The 21994-nt window shown below is 37.5% G+C and overlaps 1 protein-coding gene across 5 annotated transcripts in view; it reads right to left on the bottom strand.

The window, feature by feature from the left end:
* The window catches only part of LOC124161986 (proton channel OtopLc-like), a 243758-nt gene that overhangs the window by 18811 nt on the left and 202953 nt on the right, over window positions 1–21994 (bottom strand). For all 5 annotated transcript variants that reach the window (XM_046538282.1, XM_046538283.1, XM_046538285.1 and 2 more), the window contains one exon: window positions 10872–11032. In XM_046538282.1, the coding sequence (XP_046394238.1) occupies window positions 10872–11032 (161 nt within the window). The remainder of the gene's footprint in view (window positions 1–10871; window positions 11033–21994) is intronic.

Raw genomic sequence — 21994 nt, 5'->3', positions numbered from 1 at the left:
TGTAACGTGTTAGCACTCATTCTTCATTTCATTGCAACCCCAAAATTATTCAATAAATGCTTATGCAGTCAATTTTGAGATTCAACAGAGTTTTCGTAGCTCTATGGTATAATATTTCTTAGTCTTCCTTCCGAATGCATAAGTTAAGTGGCTACAAAGAATTGCAATCGCTAATCTCGGTTTGAAGGGTGGTGTAAGAGAAAATGAACTACAGGTAAAAAACGAAAATCTTGCATAGGAAATGCAATACTAATGATTTAGCATGATCTTGAGCGAAATAATAGCTTCAAACAGCGGTTGAGACCACCAAAAATTTAAATGCTGATGTTTATAAGCGATATTTCCTCTTCTTACTTTCAAGAAGAATGAAATCGCCAATACGACTTCGGATAAAATAACTAAAAGAACAACAGAAAAACTTTTCTATGCGAATTTCAATGAAACTAGGCTGGTTTCGTGATATAGACAATTTTAAAGTAAACATCTCAGTGTAACAATGTGTGTAGTGATTTTTAAAAGCTCAGATTGAAATAGGAAACGTGTTAGCTTTGAGAGGAAAATAAGCATCAAGATGATGATAAATCAGGGGATAACATTTAATTAAGGTTCATTACAATAATCCCGACGTATTAGAAGGCAAACATTTCATTGGTTTCAACGGAGATAATCGTAGCTCTATGGTTTATTATTTCTTAGTCTTCTTTCTAAATGGAATAGAAAAGAAGATAAAAAGAATCGTTAATCTCAGCTTTAAGCGTGGAGTAAGATAATACCATCATGAGTACTTGGTCAAAAAACTTCCCTCGCATACGAGAGCCACGCATGCATATATCGGATAGGAATTCGAAGTCACGCAACCAAACCGCTTTCGAAATCTCCTACTGCATTGCGGATTTGATGTCATTTGCAATGCACCCGAGGTAAGAACCAAATACCCACTTTGAGCAAATTTATACCTATTTATCTAAGAATGAATATACAATACTTTCGTCCAAGTAATGCTAACACAACACTCCGTGTCACAATGTTGTAATTACGCTCGCAAACTCGACCAGACACTTGATCTTTCCAAATTATTGAAGTTTAAGAATTTCAAATCAGCTCGGTATATTGTTGATACCCGTAAATAGTAGAGTGTTTTAATTCGGTAATTAAAATCGAAAAGCGTAGCAACTTTCATATTTATCCTTTTGAACGACCGGTTTCGTCGCGGTACAAGATCCTCTGGAATGTGTACGGGAGATCTAAAATCGTAAATACACTTTGAGCGGAAGGAAAATGATAAAAAGTGATGGAAGATTAAGTAAATGTAAATGGATGGGAAAAGATCATAAATCAGGAAATCCTATAGCAGCAGCATCTAAAGTAGCATAGTAGCATCTGAAGAGATTTTCGAAGAGTCTATTGGCGTCCGACACCATCCTTCCCCCCAAGAAATCATGTAAACTTAGGATTTTGTATTTCCTGTATTTGTAGGTACCACAGGATGTCGCACTGTGACGAAACCGGCCATTTAAAATCATACATGTAAAATTTACAAAGTTTTCTCATCTCAGTATGAAGACATTTCACTTAGTCACTCCGAAAACTATTGATTTATCCTGCGATAGAAGTATGTAATTTCAGGAATATAAAATAATATATCGTAAATTGTATTCCTAAGGAGCACAATCATTCAGAAGATATAAAATGCTATTCATTTCCATCGTTAATTCCATGGTCGACTGATTCATTTTATTTTTTCTTTGAATGTATGATACGATTCATAAGTACCACTCTTCATTGAGTTAATTTTATCACGCAAAATAACTATGGCTCATTCATTATTAACTGAAGTGGCTACATAAATTATTAAAGTACAAAAATGAATTCAACCGAGTGATTTCCACTAGATTCGTTTTATTTTTATCTATTCCTTTGTGCCGACACGCCATTCGGGTATTGAGTTTAATATATAGTCGCATAAAAAAAACTTAAATGGAGTCGCAAGACGTTCCAAAACAGTTGAAGAAAAATGAAATCATTCGTAGTACCTATTATGTCTCCCTTTATTCCGTTTATCCCACTTAAAAGTCCTACTCAGCTCAAGTAATCAGCTTTAAAAGACACGCATCCCACGTTCACGGCATTCGCGAAACGCAATCTTTTAGTTCAGCTATCCTCGGGACAATTTGAGGAAGATGAAATCCATAAAACTGAAATAAAAAAACCGTAAGTCACAATCATCAAAGACATGACGCTGTGGCTGCATATCGTAAAGACAAAAGGGAGGACTGGAAGACTTTTATGAAGCCTCGAAGAAAGGAGGGAAGACATCTCCGAGTAGGTAAGTGGTTCCAGGAAACAAAAAGATGCCGTGAAGTTACACCTGGAAACCTTGAATATGAAATAAATGGATAAGATCTTAGCTCGCACTTCATAACGCACCCAAAGCACTCCGCCTTGAGAATAATGCCTTCTTACTCCCAACGTAAGTGCTCTTCCCACTCGTTTTCACTAACCTCCAAAATACGGAAGAATGCTAGCTATGCCTACCCCTAGGAAATATGATACTTTTTTAACCGACGTGTGGATTCTTAAAGTTTTTAGTTCAGCCAGAGATATCTCCTCTCGTGAAAAACCTAATGCTGACAAGAACACCCCTTCCCTATATGTCCATAGAGCATTTCTTATTATCACAACAGTTAAAACGATGGGCTCATTTTCTTAGGCACTCAACTCCACTAAGTGCGAAGCTTAAATAAAAATCCAATTTTCTTCCAAAAAGGGGTTGGTTCCGAACCATCTGCCTAGCATTAGTTTCGGATGAACACAAATCTAGGGTGATTTTAGCTTTTGTGGTTTACTCTAAGTAAGAGGAACAACATGAAAATTTCCTTACATGAAAAGTTTGAATATATCTTTATCATATAGCATAAGTAACGTCGATATTCATGTACTTTCCTAAGCCTCAAAAATATAAAACCACCTTTCAGCTATTTTAAAAATCAAGGAATGGGTAATATTAAATTTTAAAAATCTATTTATAATGCGAAGATGTTGTTCTCTCTATAAAAAATACAATGAAATCTACCAATAAAATATTTTGCCCGCGAAGTTTCACAGTTTTTCGCGTGTTCTTCTTCACTCTGTCGACCATAGAAGCTAAAATTTTACGTTTAAACAATGTTTAATGATACATTGTTGTAGTCAAATAAACAATGAGTAAAACAATATATGACACTACCCTGTGGAGCTTCGGCAGAATTTCATACAAATTCTTTAAGTTTAGCATTCTACCTTTTTTGCGTTGATAGTAGTTTAAGATGTGTAACTAAAATAAAAATATATTTTTTCAAATAAATATTTTTAAAAGCTAATAAAGCGCTGTCATAATTTTCTTAAAATGCTGGCTTCTTTCATCTGCTCCGCGCTAAAACGTTGCAACTTGAACTACCATGGCTTGCCCCCACACCCTAGTCTTGATCCTGGGTGCGCCCTTCCAGACATATCCGAACAAGGCAGCAAGAGCGCAAGGAGAACTGAGGCGGAGATGGGGAGGAACATCGCGCGTATTCTGACTCTATTCAGCCCGAAATATACGAGGAGAAAAAAAAATTTCCCGGCTTGGTGGAAAACTTTAAGGGATACGATGACGACGACGTGAGAGACTGCTGTTTTCCCAAACAAAACGCGAAAAATTTCCGGGCTCAACGTTTGAGGGTGGCGGGAAACGGTTTGGCGTTGAGTGGTTGCAGCAGACGCTTCCATTGAGGCGAAGAAAAGGGAGTTAGGGAAGGATGAGATGCGGGAAAGAGACCCAATATCTTTTGTCAGCGGGCCCTGAACCCAGAGAGAGAAAAAAAGATTCTTCATCCTCTTCCTCATGTTCTCTGCACAAAACGCGTCAGGATCGTGAGGGATAGCGGAATTCATCTCCTAGAGGGGGTATGAAACACGAAATGGACAGGGTGCTCCCAACTTCTCGCAAGCGGAATGGAATATACAAGGCTCGGAAAATCACGCACAACAGCTCTGGCCAAAATGAGCCCAACGTTTTATTTTGCAATGATCCAGTCAAAAGAGATACTATATAGAATGTAAAATAGAACCCTGATAAAATATAAACTACAAATGATTACGACATTCTGTCATTTTCAAGGTGACCTTTTTATATTAAAGTGCGGAGATTACTAATTGTAGATTATATTTTAGCATGGATATGTGTCGTATTTTCACCAAATCAAGCCTGAAACGATTTCATTCGTAAGATGGAATTCTGAATAACTTTCTCTTAAGCACCAGACAAGTACCCATAAATTAGCTTCGGTGGATGAGGTTGGGTATTATGTGAATCGATAACTGCAAAAAAAATCATCATGTCCGTAATGGACAATTTTTCTTTTTTAAGTTGATGCTGGGAGCAAGACTCGACGTTTCTAATGGAAACATATTCTCGGTTTTATTAGCTTGACATGTTCATGTTTTTGAAACGTTGGGTCTTTCACCTAGCAACAACATGAATTTAAAAAAAGATAAATCGTCTAACTTTGAGATGATGTCTTTCTGCAGTAGCGATTCATGTGCGTTCACTATATTAGTATTTTGTCAATACGACATCATCAAAAAACCATAAATGTCCTTTAATCAGCGATATATTTCGTTTCCATGATGCTAGAATTTAAAGCCATCCTTAGTTGTCGGCAGACATTATGAGATGTAACCATATCGAAAAATGGCGTGTCGTAGTTGGTGCGTCCGTGTGGTTGCCACAGCATAAGCCTACATGTACAATGTTCAAGATTCTTCACACTACCCCAGAAGTTGTCTCAACAGGCTTGTGTCGGGGGGTGTTAGGACTCCAGCTGTTTACATATTAAAAGGAAATTCCTAAACGAAATAACGTCTAGCATTTATTGAAGTCCTTTACTGTAATAATCCCCATACCTGTCCGTTCGGCAAAATACCTCTCTTTATTTATCGTTTATGTCGGACCTGGAAATGCAGTGAGTCTTTAATATGATGCTCTCCGTGTCGCTCTTAAAGATATGCATTCTCTATTGCTCAAGTAATCTAAGCCTAGTGCGCAGCCTCCGAGTCACTGGTATATCGGGTAGTACGTCTAGTCAAATGTATCCCGGGTTGTCGTCACAAGGGCAAAAACTTTGGGAATGTAGGGGGTGGAGCCCTCCACTGGCTAAGTGCCAGTTCAGCACACGAATTGTATGTTCGGGAATCTTTAGTCTGCCTTGGCTTGGGGTCATGCGCATTCAACGCTGCATTTTTCGTCCACACTACTCGTTGACAAACGAATTACTTTCCAAACCCTTCCCTCACCAATTTCAGTAATTTCATGTAACTTGTGACACGAATCAATGTACATGAAATGGTTCAGTTGCCAATTTACTTAACTACAAAATATAAATTACTTCAGTAGAACCTTGAGGCTGTATTCATGGAATCGTTATTATATTCGTGTTCGTGTTAGAGGTTAGTAGCCGAAGAATAACTATTCAACGTTTCAATTGCTTTCATAGCGCGTTGTGCCTACTATCGCCGCAATAAGTTAAGAACGCTGAACTTTAAATATTTGTATAAAATTCTGCGGACGCTTCATAGGGTCGTGTCATATATCGTTTTACTTATTGTTTATTTGGCTAACACAATAAAGCATTAAGCAAAAAAGCGATTTATTTTTTATTGCATACAATTTTAATTGAAATTAAAAACCAATAATACATAAAACTGGAAAAGATCCATACATTTGCAAACAAAGAGATGTTTTTTGCTTGAATTTTATTTTTTATTGACAGTATTAGCAGTATTAACTAAGACCGGCCCAAATTTTGAGATATGTGTTGTAAGAACTTAGCCATCGATATATTCGATCCTTGTAACATGCTTCTTCCACAATGAAATATCGTCACCACATCAGAAAAATTATGCAATGTACACGCGCATATCATTATTACTTAAACCTTGATGAAGTCGAAAGAAACGCATCATTGTTCCCATAGTATATCAGTTGTCTGCTTTAAAAGTCAATCGTTCAAGCATTATCTGTTTAAACGCTTCGTCCGTGAGGAGAATATATATGAACTTCTGGAAAGCGGATCACAGAGTGATTTGTGGAAGTGCCGTGGCGAATGAATATCAGAACGCCCCAAACACACACCGACCTACCGCAACCTCGCCGTAGCCTTCCCCTAAAGCAAAATCCTCTATTCTCGTCGAAATTTAACTTATACCTTCACGTTGCTGCCTCCAAATTCTCCAATCTGTATCCGCAGGCCAACTTTTCGCCTCAAACATGTTCATGACAGAAGCGACAAATTAAGAGAGATATTTTGCCGAATGGATAGATAAACAAATTCGTTTTTCCCCCGAACAATAAAGGACTTTAATAAATGATTGTCATAATTTCATTAAAGCACTTCCTTTTTATTTGTAAACGTATGTTGTTCGAACACCCCCTGCCAAATGCCTTTTAGGCGGCTTGCGGGTATTATGTAGATGTAGATATAATTCTGTGAGAACGGAGATTTCCGCGGTGTGCGATAACGCTCTTGATTTTCGGTTACTACCACGTCAGTTGATGTGGCGAAGGTAACAGTTTCGCTGAAGCGTCTTCTTTTATTTCATTTGGTTTTTTTAAATTAAATTAAAAACTGATGCCATGGACAGGGAAAATTTGTGTCGGCTTGTTGATAAGGCCAAATACTACCATGGGTATCCATTAATAGGGGAACAAGTAAGTAAATTTAAAATTTTCCGAAAGGATTCTCTCCGTTGATATTCTCTTGTGGAGCTATGGCAAAGTTCTGATCTTTGGCTAGTACTAAATGGCGTCGCTGCTCAATAATCTGTCGGTCAGGTTAACCACAGAAGACGCTAGCAGTAGTGTCAGCGAAACTGTTGTTGCCACAGCAACTGACATAGTAGTAACCGAAAGTAAAGAACTTCCCGTATAATCCTTGTGGCCACTACTCACCATCCTTCCTATCGGACGTTTTTCAAACCACTGCTTATAACAAGTAAATTTTTTCACAGTCACGCCAACGGGTGAAACTTTATACCAAGTATTAAAGTCGCGTTACATAATCGTTTGCCTTAGCCGGGATTTGAATTCGGGTCTCCTGATCGCCTGCTAACGAAAATGTTCGTCAAAAACTGCAACGGGCATACAGAAAGTTTACACAGATGTTAAACGAAATAGTTTGGGAGCTGCTAGAGTCTCGGAGGATGCGCGCTAGGCTTAGATTTCTTGAGCAATTGAGAATGGATACGATAAATTAAGAGAGATACTTTCCCGAACGGATAGGTATGGGAATTCGTTTTTGTCCCGCACGATAAAGGATTTTTATAAATGCTAGGTGGAACTTCGTTAAAACATTTCTTTTTTATATGTTAATTAATTACTTAATTTATTAATTTTCAACTTCCCCGTAAACAGCACATAGAGGAATAACATTTTAAAACTGGGAATTACCTTTTACAACGGAGGAATTAACAAAGCATGACACAAAAATCCATGCCCTGGATAAGGACCACCTACCCGGGCGGGATTCGAACCCGCGACCTACGGTTTGGCATGCGAGGACATTACCCCACCGCCACCGAGGCCGGCGTTAACGGCTGTTGTCCTAACACTCCCCCTGGCAAATTTCAAACTTAGTGTAAATTTGCAACCCTAAAGGGTGACTCCGTATGAAGGTACTTGAAATATGCAGTGCTTTGGAAGACGTCCGTCGCGGTATAGCAACTGAGTAGGGCTTTCTTTCCTACGGTGGCTTAGTAAGCATGACCTTCGTCTTCTGTGGACTTCGTATGTTAGTTAAAATCTTAAAAACGAAATTTTTGAACAAATTTCGTTTTTAACTAAATGTCGAAATCCGAGGAAAATACTTACTAAGTGCTGTTATAATTTTCTTGAAATTTTGGTTTCATACCCTTTTCTCTGTTACAACTTGAACGACTATGGCTTTCCCCCCTCGAGTTTTAACCCCGAGTACTTCCTTGTTCCGACCGGCGATTAATATTGATCAATTCTTATCATTTATCAACAGTAATAATTTACACCGCATCGTGTCACCAATCACATATTTATTTTAAATATTTACTCATCCTAAAATTTACTTGTATTAACAGTTAATATCAAGACCAAACCCCGTCATTTTCACGGGTAACCTCTACTTACTCTTAAGTTACCAATAAATTTTAACATAAGCGAAGAAATATTTAAAATAAATACTATCCGTGAAAATGAAGGGTAATGGTCCTACAAGGTAGCCATACGACCCCAGTCCTTTTATATTTAGACCAATGGCCTCCATATACAGCCAAAATACAACAACGTGAATTATCGTCACGATGTAGTGCAGCAATATCCAACTCATTCCATCTTCGTCTCCTTCCCAGGAATTAATCATTGCCGTCTATTTTTTCCACTAGCCTGAGTTACTTGAGGCTAAATGTAAACTCCGTCTGGCGCGATGGCTGAGAAAATTCGACCAACGCGTCCTCACGAAGGTAAATGGAATTTCACGCTGATATTGCCAGACTATCACATTCTCGGAGATTTCATCATCCCAGACGATCCTCTGGGTTTGCAAATGCAATTGGGTAACGCTCTAGCAAGTGGGAAGGTAGGCAGGATGTTCGCAGTAAACCTTAGCGATATGCTAGAACGGATAGTCACGTTGATCGAAAGGGGCGTTGTAAACCGAATTACGGACTATCCGTGCCTTCGGAGGAAAATGAGATTCTCGGGAATTAAGGGCCGTAGACTATGTTGAGATGAAGTAGGCCTTAATATAAAGCTTTTAGGAGCCTATAGGAAGAGATTCGTCCTGAAAATGAAAAGTTAATTCAGAGCCTTAAAATTTTATCCTAGTCTCGGTTGCACCATTCAGCTTTACATAAATTAGTTTTAGTAAATTTTAAGATTTACATAAATTGGTTTATTTTTATTTTGGTTTTATAAAATGTTTTCTCTTTTGACTACCAGTTTTTTTTTACGAAAAGCTCCGCTTTTTACGCAAATATATCTGGCGATTCGGAGTAAATATGTCCAGCTGAACGAGTCAAAATTGCGAACATTCGTTTTAACCATTAACTTCAATGTTGAGGTACCACTTCAGATATGTTTTCATTTTAAAATGCCTCCCACGCCCGTAGTCAAACATTTTCCGGCAAGCACTAGAGGCACATATTTTTTAAAAAATTTGAGATTTTTCGGCATCCTTTTCCATGCGCTACAAACCAATTAATTTAAGGCTGTTGAAGAACATGCCAAAATAAACAGGAATTGATGTTCGGCAAAGGAAATAAGTATGGTAAAATGCTTTCAATATGATGAACCAAAGGAATATCTCTAAAATCTCCATTACTATACTTTGAAAATATGGAATCGGCTAAACATCAAACAATAGTAATTATACAAATAACTGAATTAATTTTCCGAACTAACTTCTAAATATTGTGAAAAATCACTACAGCTGCTTTTATCATTACTATCGTGAATTGCCACAAACAGTGGTGTAGCCAGGAATTTCGCGCGGGGGAGGTGGAGTCCGAAATCAGAGGGGAAAAATTTTGGAAAAACAAGGAGCTGAGTAGAGGGTTTTAAACTAATTTTTACATTTTCAATGAGCGAAAAAACTTCATCGGTCAAAGAAATTATTTTGCAATTCATTATTCACAATATTTTGTTTTCTTTGATGAAGCAATATAACTGTGGTTTTATATTTCGGGGGGAGTTCGATCCCCTGGACCTCCCCCCCTCGCTACGTCATTGGCCACAAAAGTAACAGGTCAACAATCGATCTAAAACATCAAATTCGCTGCCTAAAGGAGATTCAGATGCACTGGCTGCACACTGGATAATTAGTAATAGCTCTGGATGAGTAAAAAAAGAAGTAGAGAGCATTTCAAAGATAATGATACGGAGAAAACCAGTGAGTCAGCGTCTTTCACGCAAGTACCCTTTTCAATGGGTATCTTTAGGTCCAAGATGATCAACGTAACCCGTCGTACGCCGCGCGTGAAATTAAAAAGAAAAATGCAAATCGCAAAAAACTTCGGAGAGTGAGACGAGGATGGCTGACGTGACGTACTACTTGGGTACTCGAAGCGAACTTAACCCTCGAAGCGGTCCTTAACGAGATGCGAGACTGCGGCGACGCATTAATGTAACGTAGCGAGAAGGGAGGGAGATAAATATGAGTTTAAAAAATGTTCAATTTTTAAAATTTGAAAAAATAATTAATATATGAAAATATACGCGGTGTAGGCATTAGTTAATTCAAAAATGTTCTAAATAATACCCCTATAATAATGATTAATTTTAATAAGTTTCTGCAAACGCAAACACTCACAAAGTGAAACATCGCATTCAACTACAAAACAATTTACGACTGATAACCAACATACCACAATTGATTCAAAACTTACAAGTAACAGAGTAATGAACATAAGAGCTAAAAGGGGTGTAAAACTCTCATAGTAGTAAGCATCATGAAATTCCTCTGCAATAAGTTTGAAATAAAAATATTATTTTATTTTAATATTAATTTGAAATTCATTAAATTCAAAATAATTCATTGGAAGTCTTATTGAGAGCATTTTTAATTCAAACATGTACAGTAAAATTTCATTAGTTCACCATTTTTTCTGATTTTTATTACTTTTATTTCATTTTCGCTATTATTTCTTTTTTGTTTCAAATACCAAATTTTATTAATTTATCCATTTTTTATTTTCGAGCGCCAAATAAATATTCGACTAGTAATAAATTCAAAATAAATAAAAAGAGATAATTGAATAAGGGAGCTGATTGAATGCGTGGGAAGAAAGTTCTTCGCCATAAAGGGGTTTGGAATGGATAGACTCACCTCATTGTTTAGGAAGATGAAGTACATTTGGATGAAAATGAATGCCATGCGCGTGGCTGGCGTCAGGGCCAGCAGAACATTGTGACACTTTGTGTTACGCTCCAACTCGAAGTACTGCCCGAACTCCAACCCTGAGTATATCATGCTCCCGATTCCGAAGGCTGAGGAAAAGAGAAAAGCATAGAGATTGCATTAAACGATTAGTATACCGATTGGTACAAAGAGGAACAAGCCAAAAGTTTGGAACAGTAGAAACATATCAGTGGAGAATTACAAAGAGAAAATTTTTCATAGCGTACCATTTTTTGAATATTTTCAAATTTTCAGTTGAATTATGGCAAGCCTTATTATCATTCATTTTTTAAAATATTATCTATTAAATCTTGATTTGATCCACCAATACTTAATTTTTCATCGTCATCTCATTTAGTATATTTCTATGTTCAATCTTTTGAAATTTTCAGATGAGTAACGGGGAGCCATATTAACAGTCATTTTAAAATATTATCCACTAAATCTTGTTTTAATCCACCGCAGCAAAATTTTCAATTGACGTCTTATTTTGTGTATTTTTCTCGAAAAAAACCTTCTGGATATGGAGTTTAGTAGATAAAAAATGATCATTTAATATTATTATTTTATCTCACATACAATATTACAGGGTGCAGATGGGTTGTGATAAGATACCAACAATAGACATATTGACTCCTCGAAGGAATAATATAAAGTGCACATAACATAAGAGCTCACTCTTTGGAAACCCTGGGGGTTAACATACCATTCAACTATAAAACATTGCAGAGCAAACAACTGACATACTCAACTTGATTTACAACTTATAATAAAAAGAGTATTACAATTAATTAAGTAATAAATAGATTATGAAACTTGGATAACAGTAAATATTATAGCTGGCCATAAAATTCAGTTATGATAAGTTTGAATTAAAATTGTGAATGGTGAACTTTTTTTGCCTCCAAAAATATCTGCCGTTAAAAATTACACAGGCCAACAAAAAAATTTTTTTTGTTGGCCTGTGTAATTTTTTGAGTTTTTGAGCTGGTATTAACAATATGCATGGTGCTGAATCCAAATATGATATCCGTTTTTATGTAACAGCTCTACTTTTTTAGATACCGCACATTTTATGATTAGATTCTTATAAATATTTGATATATTTCAGAAATTTTTTGTCAAATTCAAATCAATTTATAATTAAACTAATTCATAACCACTATGCAGTATTTACTTTGAAAATCACCTTTATACTTTTGAGAAAGGGGTTGGGGAGGATTTGGCGTCTTAGAAGAAGGGGAGACAGGCGTAGGTACAAGTGGAGACAGTGGGAAAAGATTCAACTAAGGGATGTGGAAATCCGCGGTGGAAAAGGACCCAAGTCATAACTGTGGAATAACGACACGTGGGAAGAATCACAGAAAAGTGGAGAAGAGTAAATAAGGATAAGGTAAAAAGATAGCGTGTCTTTGAAAATGGAGAGGCGGGAGTAAGTAGGTAAGGGGATTCCCGAAAACAAATGGTCAAATTCTCAAAGTTTTTTTAAGCCACCTCTAAAAATGAGCTGAAATCGAAGAAGCTGTGTAAATCACTGTGATGTGTTTTGTTACATTTGTGGGGAATATACTTTAAAAGAAAATAGGAAAAACATTACAGACTTTGTGAAACGCGCACGCCTGGGATATTTTGGTGTTCAGCTTGGTGACCAAGCTAAAAAGTGAGCACCGTACGTTTTGTGTAAAACATGTACAGAACATCAGCGGTAGTGGACTACAAGAAAAAGGAAAAGTTTGGTGTGACAATGGTTTGGAGAGAACCTACAAACCATATTGACAACTGTTATTTTTGCATGGTAAATGTTTCGGGAATTAATCAAAGCAATCGCCACAAGTGGAAATATCCAGATTTGCCTTCAGCTAGACGCCCGGTACCCTATTCATAAGAAATCCCGATCCTAATATTTCAGACATTACCAGATTCGTGTGAGGATGAATATGAGCTATGTGAACACATTCTTGATGTTATTAACAATAGTGGTAGTGACTGCGAGGCAGTATCAACAAATCCTCAACTATTTAATCAAGATGAACTAAGCAACCTTGTTAGAGAATTGAACTTATCGAAGGAAGCATCTGAACTACCAGCTTCAAGGATTGATGAAAAGATTTTGATGGAACAAGGTACAAAAATTAATTTTTATCGCACAAGGGAAAAGGACTACCCTTGCTACCATTCTTTACTCAAGAAGACAATCTTACTTTAGACGTTAGAGGTCTTCCGAAAGGAATTGAACTACCGCATCATGAAGCTAGTGATTGGCGTTTGTTCATTGATAGCTCCAAGCTCACCTTAAAATGTGTTCTTCACAATGTCAACAAGTTTGGCTTAATACCAATCGCTTATTCAACTGAAATGGAGGAAGAATATGATACAATGCGGCTTTTTTCTTATAGAAGATAAAATACCAGGGACTTCGCTAGGTGATTTGTGTAGATTTAAAAATGGTGAACTTTCTTCTTGGGCAGCATTTTAGCAACACAAAAATCCTTGTTTCTTTTGCCTCTGTGCTAGCAGGGACAGACAAACCACTGGATTAAGGAGGAGTGGTCAAAGAGAGAAAATTTAATTGTTGGGTAAAAACATTATTGCTGAGTCTCGGGAGTCTAGGACAATGAATGAGACAGAAATCATTGCTGAATATTGTCGTGTCGATTTACACCACCACATTCTATCGGCTTATGAGACACCTAATCAAAGATCTCATCGAGATACTTTTGGAAAAAACGTGACGTCGCTGAGAGACTGATTTAAAACACACGAAAACCACTTACATGCTAACATCGTGAACACCAGAAAAGGCCAGAAACTCCAAAACTTCGTCGCCTAAAACAGCTAGTCAGGCGGTACTAGGCTAAGGAGGAAATAGCAGGGATGGCGAGCGAAACGAAAGGAAAATGTTTCGTTTCGACTCGGAGGGAAACGAAAATACGAGGCCTAGGTTTAGTTTCGTTCCCACACTAAACTAAAATCACCAACGAGTTTAGTTTCGACCCAGGGCGAAACTTTACTCCCGGGAACGGAACTAAATTTATCGAAAATCCGCTGCTCATAGTTAAGTTTCGATCCCAGAAGTTGAGTCGAGGGCAGGGGTGCCGACTTATAAAAAATATTGGGGGGGGGGCCAATCCGGGGGCCTTTCCCGGGAAAATTTATAAAGAGTGAGTTTTAAAGTTTTTTAAAACATTTTAGATGCCATATGATCAACATTAGAAACCTGAAACCTCGATTCTCGATAACTGGACACTCCGGGGATAATCGAAAAGCCTTACACATTTTTGCTTCACCCCTCATAACGAATTTTTGGGGGGGATCGGGCCCCCTCATGCCCCACGAAGTCGGCGCCACTGGTCGAGGGGGATAAGAGGGAATAGTTTCGATTCATTAAGTGTGACATACGTGTTGAGAGGTCAAAACACTGAGCTTAAAAATGGAATGGCCAGTTTGAGCTCACCGTTCTCCTGCTAGTGGTAAAAATATCAGTGTCCCATGCATCTAATGGCAGTTGGCCGAACCTCTACTTTATTCAACCATTCTTCTTCTTCGGTGAGCGGGTCGAAACTTAACTGTTCGGCGGTGAAGCACGTGATCCCTCCGGTTCGAAACATTATCTGCGTTTCGTTTCGTCCCAGAGTTTTACTTACGTTCCGACTCGTAGTAGTTTTTACACCTTTAGTTTTTACACAGTTTATCTCCCCGAGCTTAAATCCATTTCATTTCGTTTCTATATTTCCTTCTGAGAACGAAACTATTGACATTTTACCGGTTTTGACTTTCGTTTACCTTCGATTGCCACCCCTGGGTAAGGGCACACCAAAGTCGAAAACTTGATCAAAACATTCGTGTAGGTCGTCAGTCAAATCGGTAGTCAAAGCGTCGGAAAATACGAACACAATACGAAATACGAGAGAAATGTCAACGAATTTCTCTCTCACCCTTCCGTATTTATGTCGCGTCATGAAAAAGTCTTTTCCAGTCTTTAACACCTTCACATCAAATTCTCACATACTTTTCTACCGAGTTTCACTTAAAATCTCTCGTTCCTGCAACATTAATCGCTTATTGGAACAAAGGAAATGATTGAGAACTGCCAATCAATAATGTGAATGAACCCAGAAGGACTTTCGACTTAGCGCCAGAGACACTTAAACACGGCATGAGGTGCGAATGGGCGTCTAGCTGTCTGGATCTTCAAGTGGGGGAGCGTGAACGCTACGTAAGATCCGGAAATAGAAGAAAAAAGAATCATTGATGGACGATCCAGTTAGGAGAATATCATTTTTCGACGAGAAATAAAATCGGAGGATAGATACTTTATTCCAACAAGCATAGCACAAATCCATGTCTTTATCACTGGGCCGATACGATAACCACTGATGCTCAAAAAAAAAAAGAAAAAAAAAAAAACATTTTATTCCGTTTTTTTTCTCGATCGTGGCAAATGATTTTTTTAAATTGTTTTTTTTTTAACCTTTTTTTACTCGCGTTTCCTTTTTGCCACTACCCGTTTTTTACCCGATCGAGGCAAATGAAATTTTTTCATTTTCTTTTTCATTATCGTCTGTTTTTTCTCGATCAAGGGACATTTTTTCAAGCTTTCATCAAATTTTTTTTAACTTTTTTTATTTTTTGCTGTTTTTTTAAATACCTCTCACTCTCATTCCCATTCGTATCACTATTTCGCTGAAACTCCACAATTTCACGCCGGGTCGCAGACCGTGAAAACTTTTTACACTCAACGCAGTGAGAGCATTCAGAGCCCCTCCTCTCCCCCTCCCCCTCCCAACCCTGACCGTTCTTTCACCAGTCTCGACCCGACATCAAATGTCGTCTGCACCCAACCCTCCTCCACTCCAATCCCTTCCCCTCCCTTCCCCTACATTACCCTCGCCACTTCCTTCCGCCTCTCCTAAGCACCGTTTGAACTGAATGAAACTTAATAAAAAAAAGCTTCGCGACAGTTCTAGTCTCGGGATATTCGTTGCAATGAAATTCTCTGAAATGATAGGATTCGTACTACCACAGGTGTCGTTTCGCGTGATGCTGTCTGCAACTAGGTATCAGCCTCACGCGTCTTCCTTAAGGGAACACATACTTCTCTCACGACGTCTTTTTTGGAGGCGCATACCTCCCGTAAAAATTACGCTATCAGCCAGAAATTTTCATGTTAAAAAAGGTAAAAATCTTAAAATTTTAAATGCAAGCACATTTTGGGGATGGTATACTTTATGAACCCTGATAATTTCAAGTTTTAAGCTAGTAATCCGTTAATTAAAAAAGATAGGAGTAGAGAGATGAATATGCCCAGTCCCAAAATGATGATGAAAGAAAGTCACCATGAATAAAATTTATTATATTATCAATTTTTAGATATCAATAGGCTAATAATTTTCTAGGAACTAAAGAAAGAGATATGAATTCGCTTTTAATTATTTAATCAGTTTGGGGTGTAGATAAGGGCGGAGGATTAGGGAGAGGATCTTTTTTAATGAAAGTATCTCGAAAAATTTTAAGCATTGTATTGATTTTGTATTCTCCATTAATAAAAATGATTTTCCATTATATGCTATATGCATCAAGTTCAAATAGAAAGCAGATAAAAAAAGGTGTAAGAGATCAAGACCGATTAATTTATTGTGTCCTTCCTAAGGTGTTTAACTCTTCAAAAGACCTCTTTCCTTTTCTTATAACAGCAGCGTAGATGGAGCTATAAGCAAAATTTACTTAGTAAATTCGGCGAAGATATTTCTCAGATGACCTGATACATATCCTACGTTTACGGTCGTACTATGATAGACGAGATCACGAGTAGGAAATAAAAGAAATAGACTGCAAGACAGAGAGATTTAAAATGCCAGTCTTTCCTCCTACTATTAAAGAAAGAAACAGTTTCTCAATTAATCTAATTCAGGGCGTCGCTCGCTAGGACGACTCATTGCATTTTCCTTTTTTTTCATTTATCTTCGATTGTTCTAATCTTGCATGGATTGGCGATAGGGATTACTAAACATTGGCAAGTTTTGTCTTCGCACAAATATGCATGTATATTTTGCTATAATACGTAATATTTCTATGACCGTGCGGTGTGCATGTGGTGGTCCTCTTGCATGTGGTATGTTGGTGGTTAATAACCCCCCAGCCAAACACCCTAGAGGTGGCTCGCAGGGTATTAAGTACATACATGTAGATAGTACTTCCACCTTATTCTCAATATCTGTCCATTTGATCTCCATCATCCTTACGTAATACCATTTTTATAAAGCTTGCAACCAAGATTTCTCTGCTGCTAACATCGTCTACGTCACACTGCCATAAAAATGCATGCGCAAAATATTGGTTCTAATGCATTTTTTATGCAATTCAATCAAAGTCCAAGTTTATTTACACACTTATTTATTTCCACCGACCCACGTTACGGCACATAATGCCATTTCCAAGAATATTTTTTTCACCTTGAAAATGGCATCATGTACCGAAACCTGGGTCATTTGAAATAAAGAAGTGTGGACATATAAAAGGACTCTCATTATGTTAAATATGATAGATTTCCACCAAATTACGGCAGAAACTATATCTTTAATTCAACGCTTACATAATCAGTTCTTCATGAGGATGCCCTCTTAGAATACGCTATTCCGCTATTTCCAACTCACGATATTCCTCCGCTAACCTTCCAAGCGGCCTCGGCCTGGGCGTCACAGCGAGTCTACATCGATACGAAAGCCACCAGACCGTGAGTGGAGGGGAAAGTTCGCACGACCACCACCGCCAACGACATATTGAGCGGCAAGGGAACTTAAAAAATTTAATATGTAATATCCAGTATCGGATTTTTCGAGAGGGTGATTTCTGAATTTATTTTTAACTCGAATATAAGAATATAAGAACATAATAATTCTCTAAATTAGGAAAATTTTCTAACTCTATTAAACATGCGAATCATACCCGTTTTAAGTTTCTTGGGTTTAGATCGAAAGAAAAGAACTCTACCCAACACTCAAGAAAAATTTAAAAAAAATGCATAGAATACTAATTTTTCAAGATATACAAGCGATCAATAAAATTGGGAAATTAAAAATATTCCTGGTAATTAGATAAAAGAAAGGGTCTTAGAAAATTCTCCTCCGTATCTAATCTAAAAGCTGTCTTCCCTCATTCACCATGTCCAGCACTTCGTCGTCCCTCCTCCTATCCGTCCACTTCACCCTCTCCATTCTTCGCCACACCCACATCTCGAATGCCAAACCAAATAATACATTCTAAAAACTAAATAACAGTTTCGTCTTTATTGACGCTTGAACATAAACTAAATTTTAACTCTGACTCCACTAATCATCCGCTGTGTGTTCCACGCCAGATTTTTCAAGTACATTCCATTTTTTTATAATTGCGAAAGCTTAGGCTCATAACTACAAACATGGTGGTCTTACAATTAATACTTAAAAGGAAAAATTATTTTTGTTGTTTTAACTGTTCCTACAATTTGCATATTAGAGCATTACGTACGTCTTAATAAATGTTCGCTAAGGATGGAAAAAGGAAACGCGATGAAAAGTTTTTAAATGAATTAAAACCATTTTAATTGCTTGTCAACCAAAATTTCGCGACAAGTATCACAGCTAACATTTTCGTGTATTTCCGTTAAAACATTCCAGTAAGAAAGTTTGGCACGTTGAATTTCGCTTATTTAGAATCGCCACCATGTATTGCACCTCATATCTCCGGATCGTAAAGCAACATACTTCGCTCAGTTTAAATCAGTCCTCCGCACACGTTCTTTAAATAAACTTCAAGTGATCCGAGAATTGGGAGTACAATTGTAATAAACCTTTAGCGATGGAATTATACGTATTTTAATTTCACCATAGGTTTAAAATACTCTATTACGCAACCATAATTTAAAACCCCCAACCTAGGTTTAGCCCTCACAATTCATATCAGTCTATTACATTACCTTCAATCAGCCAACTACAGAGTTATTATAAAAGAATGATGCTGTTTTGAACATATTTTACAAGTAAACAAAATAAGTACTCTTTCAGTTTTTTTTAAATTTTTCGAACTTGTCGTCTCCAGCAGTTTATTCACATAATTAATCAATTTAAATATATTTGCTCTAAGCTGCTCGACAAGAGATAAGGCGTCGACATGAGCCTACTCCTGAAGCTCCCATTCCCCAAGTGACTTTCCACCCGTTGGCCCCGGGTTCAAATCCCAGCGGTGGCAGAGATTTTTCAGAGGCTGTCCGATCCATGCTTGAGGGCCTTGAGGAGGGCACTGCAAGTGCAGAACTCCGTCCGTCGAATGGGACGTTAAGCCGTGGTCCCCTTGGCGCCTTTCCTTAGTAGTAGGGTAATATCGACGCTGTGTTTCTCTCTTGTCGAGCGACTTAGGACGCACATATTAAAATTTATTAACAAGGAAAAAAAAATTCAGACGAAAAATTCGAAAAATAATTATATAAACTGTAATTAAATCAGTTTTCATTGAACCCAGGTTCAACACTGCACCATTCTTTCAAGATAAACCCTGTAGTTGGAGTGACTGAAGGTAATGTAATAGGCTGATACCAATAGTGAGGGTAAACTTAAGTAAGGGGCGCTAAATAATGCTTGCGAAATTGAAAATTCATTTAAATACGTTCAAACACGCACGATTCTTTTAATGGTAATCCTGTATATCAATGGCTAAGTTCTAACAACAATACCTCAAAAATAGCAACTTTTCAGGAGAGCTAAAAAACGATTAATTTCTTTTACTTGTAGGTACACTGAAATCAAAAACCAAAAGTTTATAAAACTGAAAAAGAAGCATTCATTTGCAGGCAGAGAGTTGTTTTTTGCTTGTATTTTATTTTTTAATGGTATTACACTTTGTTTAAGATACCTGTCTCAAACCGGCCGAATTTGAGATACGTGTTGTTAGACCCTAGCCATCGATATCATGCAATTCCGAAAATTTTGTCAGAAGATTTTAATACAGGTCATAGATTTTAATAAAATTCGCGCACACTATGACTCTGCATCGGCAGACCACGTCCATGCAATTAATAAAACTTTATTCTTCGGGTGAAAATTTTTGCAAATGACTGAAGAGGATATCCGTTAACGGCAGAATAATCAACCATCTCAACACGTCTGTGAACCTTTTTTTTTTTTGCTCTTGTGTTTCCTCCTTAGTTTGGCCAGCACTCCTTCCATCTGTCTCCGGGAGTAATGGAAATGGTCACCTACTCCGAGTAACCATCGACCCAGGGAGTACATACAAAACTTTCCATAACCTTTTATTTTCCTCCGCCTCACGGAAATGTGTCCCCATCCGAGGTCATTCATTCCACCAAGGAGAAGAGAGCGATGATGAATTTTTCGAGTCGCCGCGACGCAACCGCCGCCGGCCGCGCCAAGAAATGTGGTTCTTCGTGACGGAAAAAAAACAAAGATACCAATGGGTTTCTCAAAAATGGATCAAATATTTTTACGAAAAGTTCCATTTTAACCCATTTTCGCCCACCGTAGCCATATGGCTACATCCTACCATTCTGAGGCTCTTTACATTGAAGGCTCCTGAATAACTTTTTACTATAGAAATTTCAAAAATATGTTTTTAAAGTTATTATCAACAATAGACACTATGCTACTTCCACAAAATATGTTTTTTAATTTCTATTTTATGACCGGTTTTAGCTGTCATGCCGTTATCAAGTACAGAAAGTATATGTATTTTCTGTATTTGATAATGGTATAACAGCCGAAACCGGTCATAATATAGAAATTTTTATGAATATTTTTTGGAGGTAACAAAGTGTCTGTTAAGGATAATATTGAGCTCTTCCACCACGTACAAGCTTCAAGTTTCGATTTAATGTTGTTAAAGCTTGAAATAACTTAATCCATTTATTAGTTTGTTTTTGAAGCCGGTCGAAATAAGCCCACTTACGTAAAGAGATGGTTGCGAAACGGAAATTCAATATGGCGCCCACCGTCTACAAATCACATGCGATTATCCTAAAAAGTAAACAGGAAACGACATTGTGTAGATTATTTTAACTTTCCTTCGTCCTAAAATTATACTTGCCCTGAAGATTCGTCCTCTCTATCAAGTTAACTCGTAGAGAATTGAACATAATTAGATTCTGGCTTCATCACCATCCTGTGTAGCGGTGGCGTAACTATAGGGGGGATGAGGGGATAGATCCCCCCCAAAGCCTCAGAGAAATAAATAAAAATATTTAAAACTAATGCCTAGTTATGACATGTAAAAACTAAATCCGCTGAAATTTAAATCTTTAATGCCAAAATGATATAAAATGTATTTCCAGGCTTATCATTTTTCAAATCTTTTCGCCGGACCCCTTTGTTGCCTGGGGTTGCCTGGGTGGGGGGGGGGGGGGTCGCCACTCCAGGCCATGCCATTCCCCCCAAAGCATATTACTATAGTTACGCTACTGCTGTGTAGCTAAATAGCTATCATTCTGAAGAATCAAGTCGATGTATCGCCAGAATATTTCACTGGCTTACTAAAGACGACCATTAGAGCAACACGCCTAAATATCTTCAAAATCGCAAGCAGAAAGTTTTCTGGATGGAAATGGGTTACGAAAGCTTCGGATGTACAAGAATAAAACTGATAAATTCAACTCGATGAAAATCTTGATATGATATTTAACGTGATCACTTCTCGTCCATCCATTATCATTCCAATCACGGCGATTCGATTATTATCTCGATGCACGGTTAGGGGAGTGTGAGAGAGAAAAAATAGTAAGAATCACATTGAAACACTCACTCGCTTACATCACCTCTGATTTCCAGTCTCTAAAGACGCGTCTTAGTTCAAAAAAGACGGTAATCGTGTATTTTATTTCATTTGGATGTAAAAGTCGTCTCCCTGAAATTATTTGAATTAAAATTGATAAAAAGTCTATTGAAAATGTATATTTAACTAAATTTCTAGGTACAAAATAGTAATATGTCTTGTAAAAAGAATATTAAATTAGCCAATTAGCCAGGCTCCATTTGTTACCGGTTAACTATCTAGTAACAGGTCTGATA

The sequence above is a fragment of the Ischnura elegans genome, chromosome 7 (assembly GCF_921293095.1).
Source record: "Ischnura elegans chromosome 7, ioIscEleg1.1, whole genome shotgun sequence".
Classification (NCBI taxonomy): Eukaryota; Metazoa; Arthropoda; class Insecta; order Odonata; family Coenagrionidae; genus Ischnura; species Ischnura elegans.
This window is presented reverse-complemented; position numbering and strand designations above follow the sequence as displayed.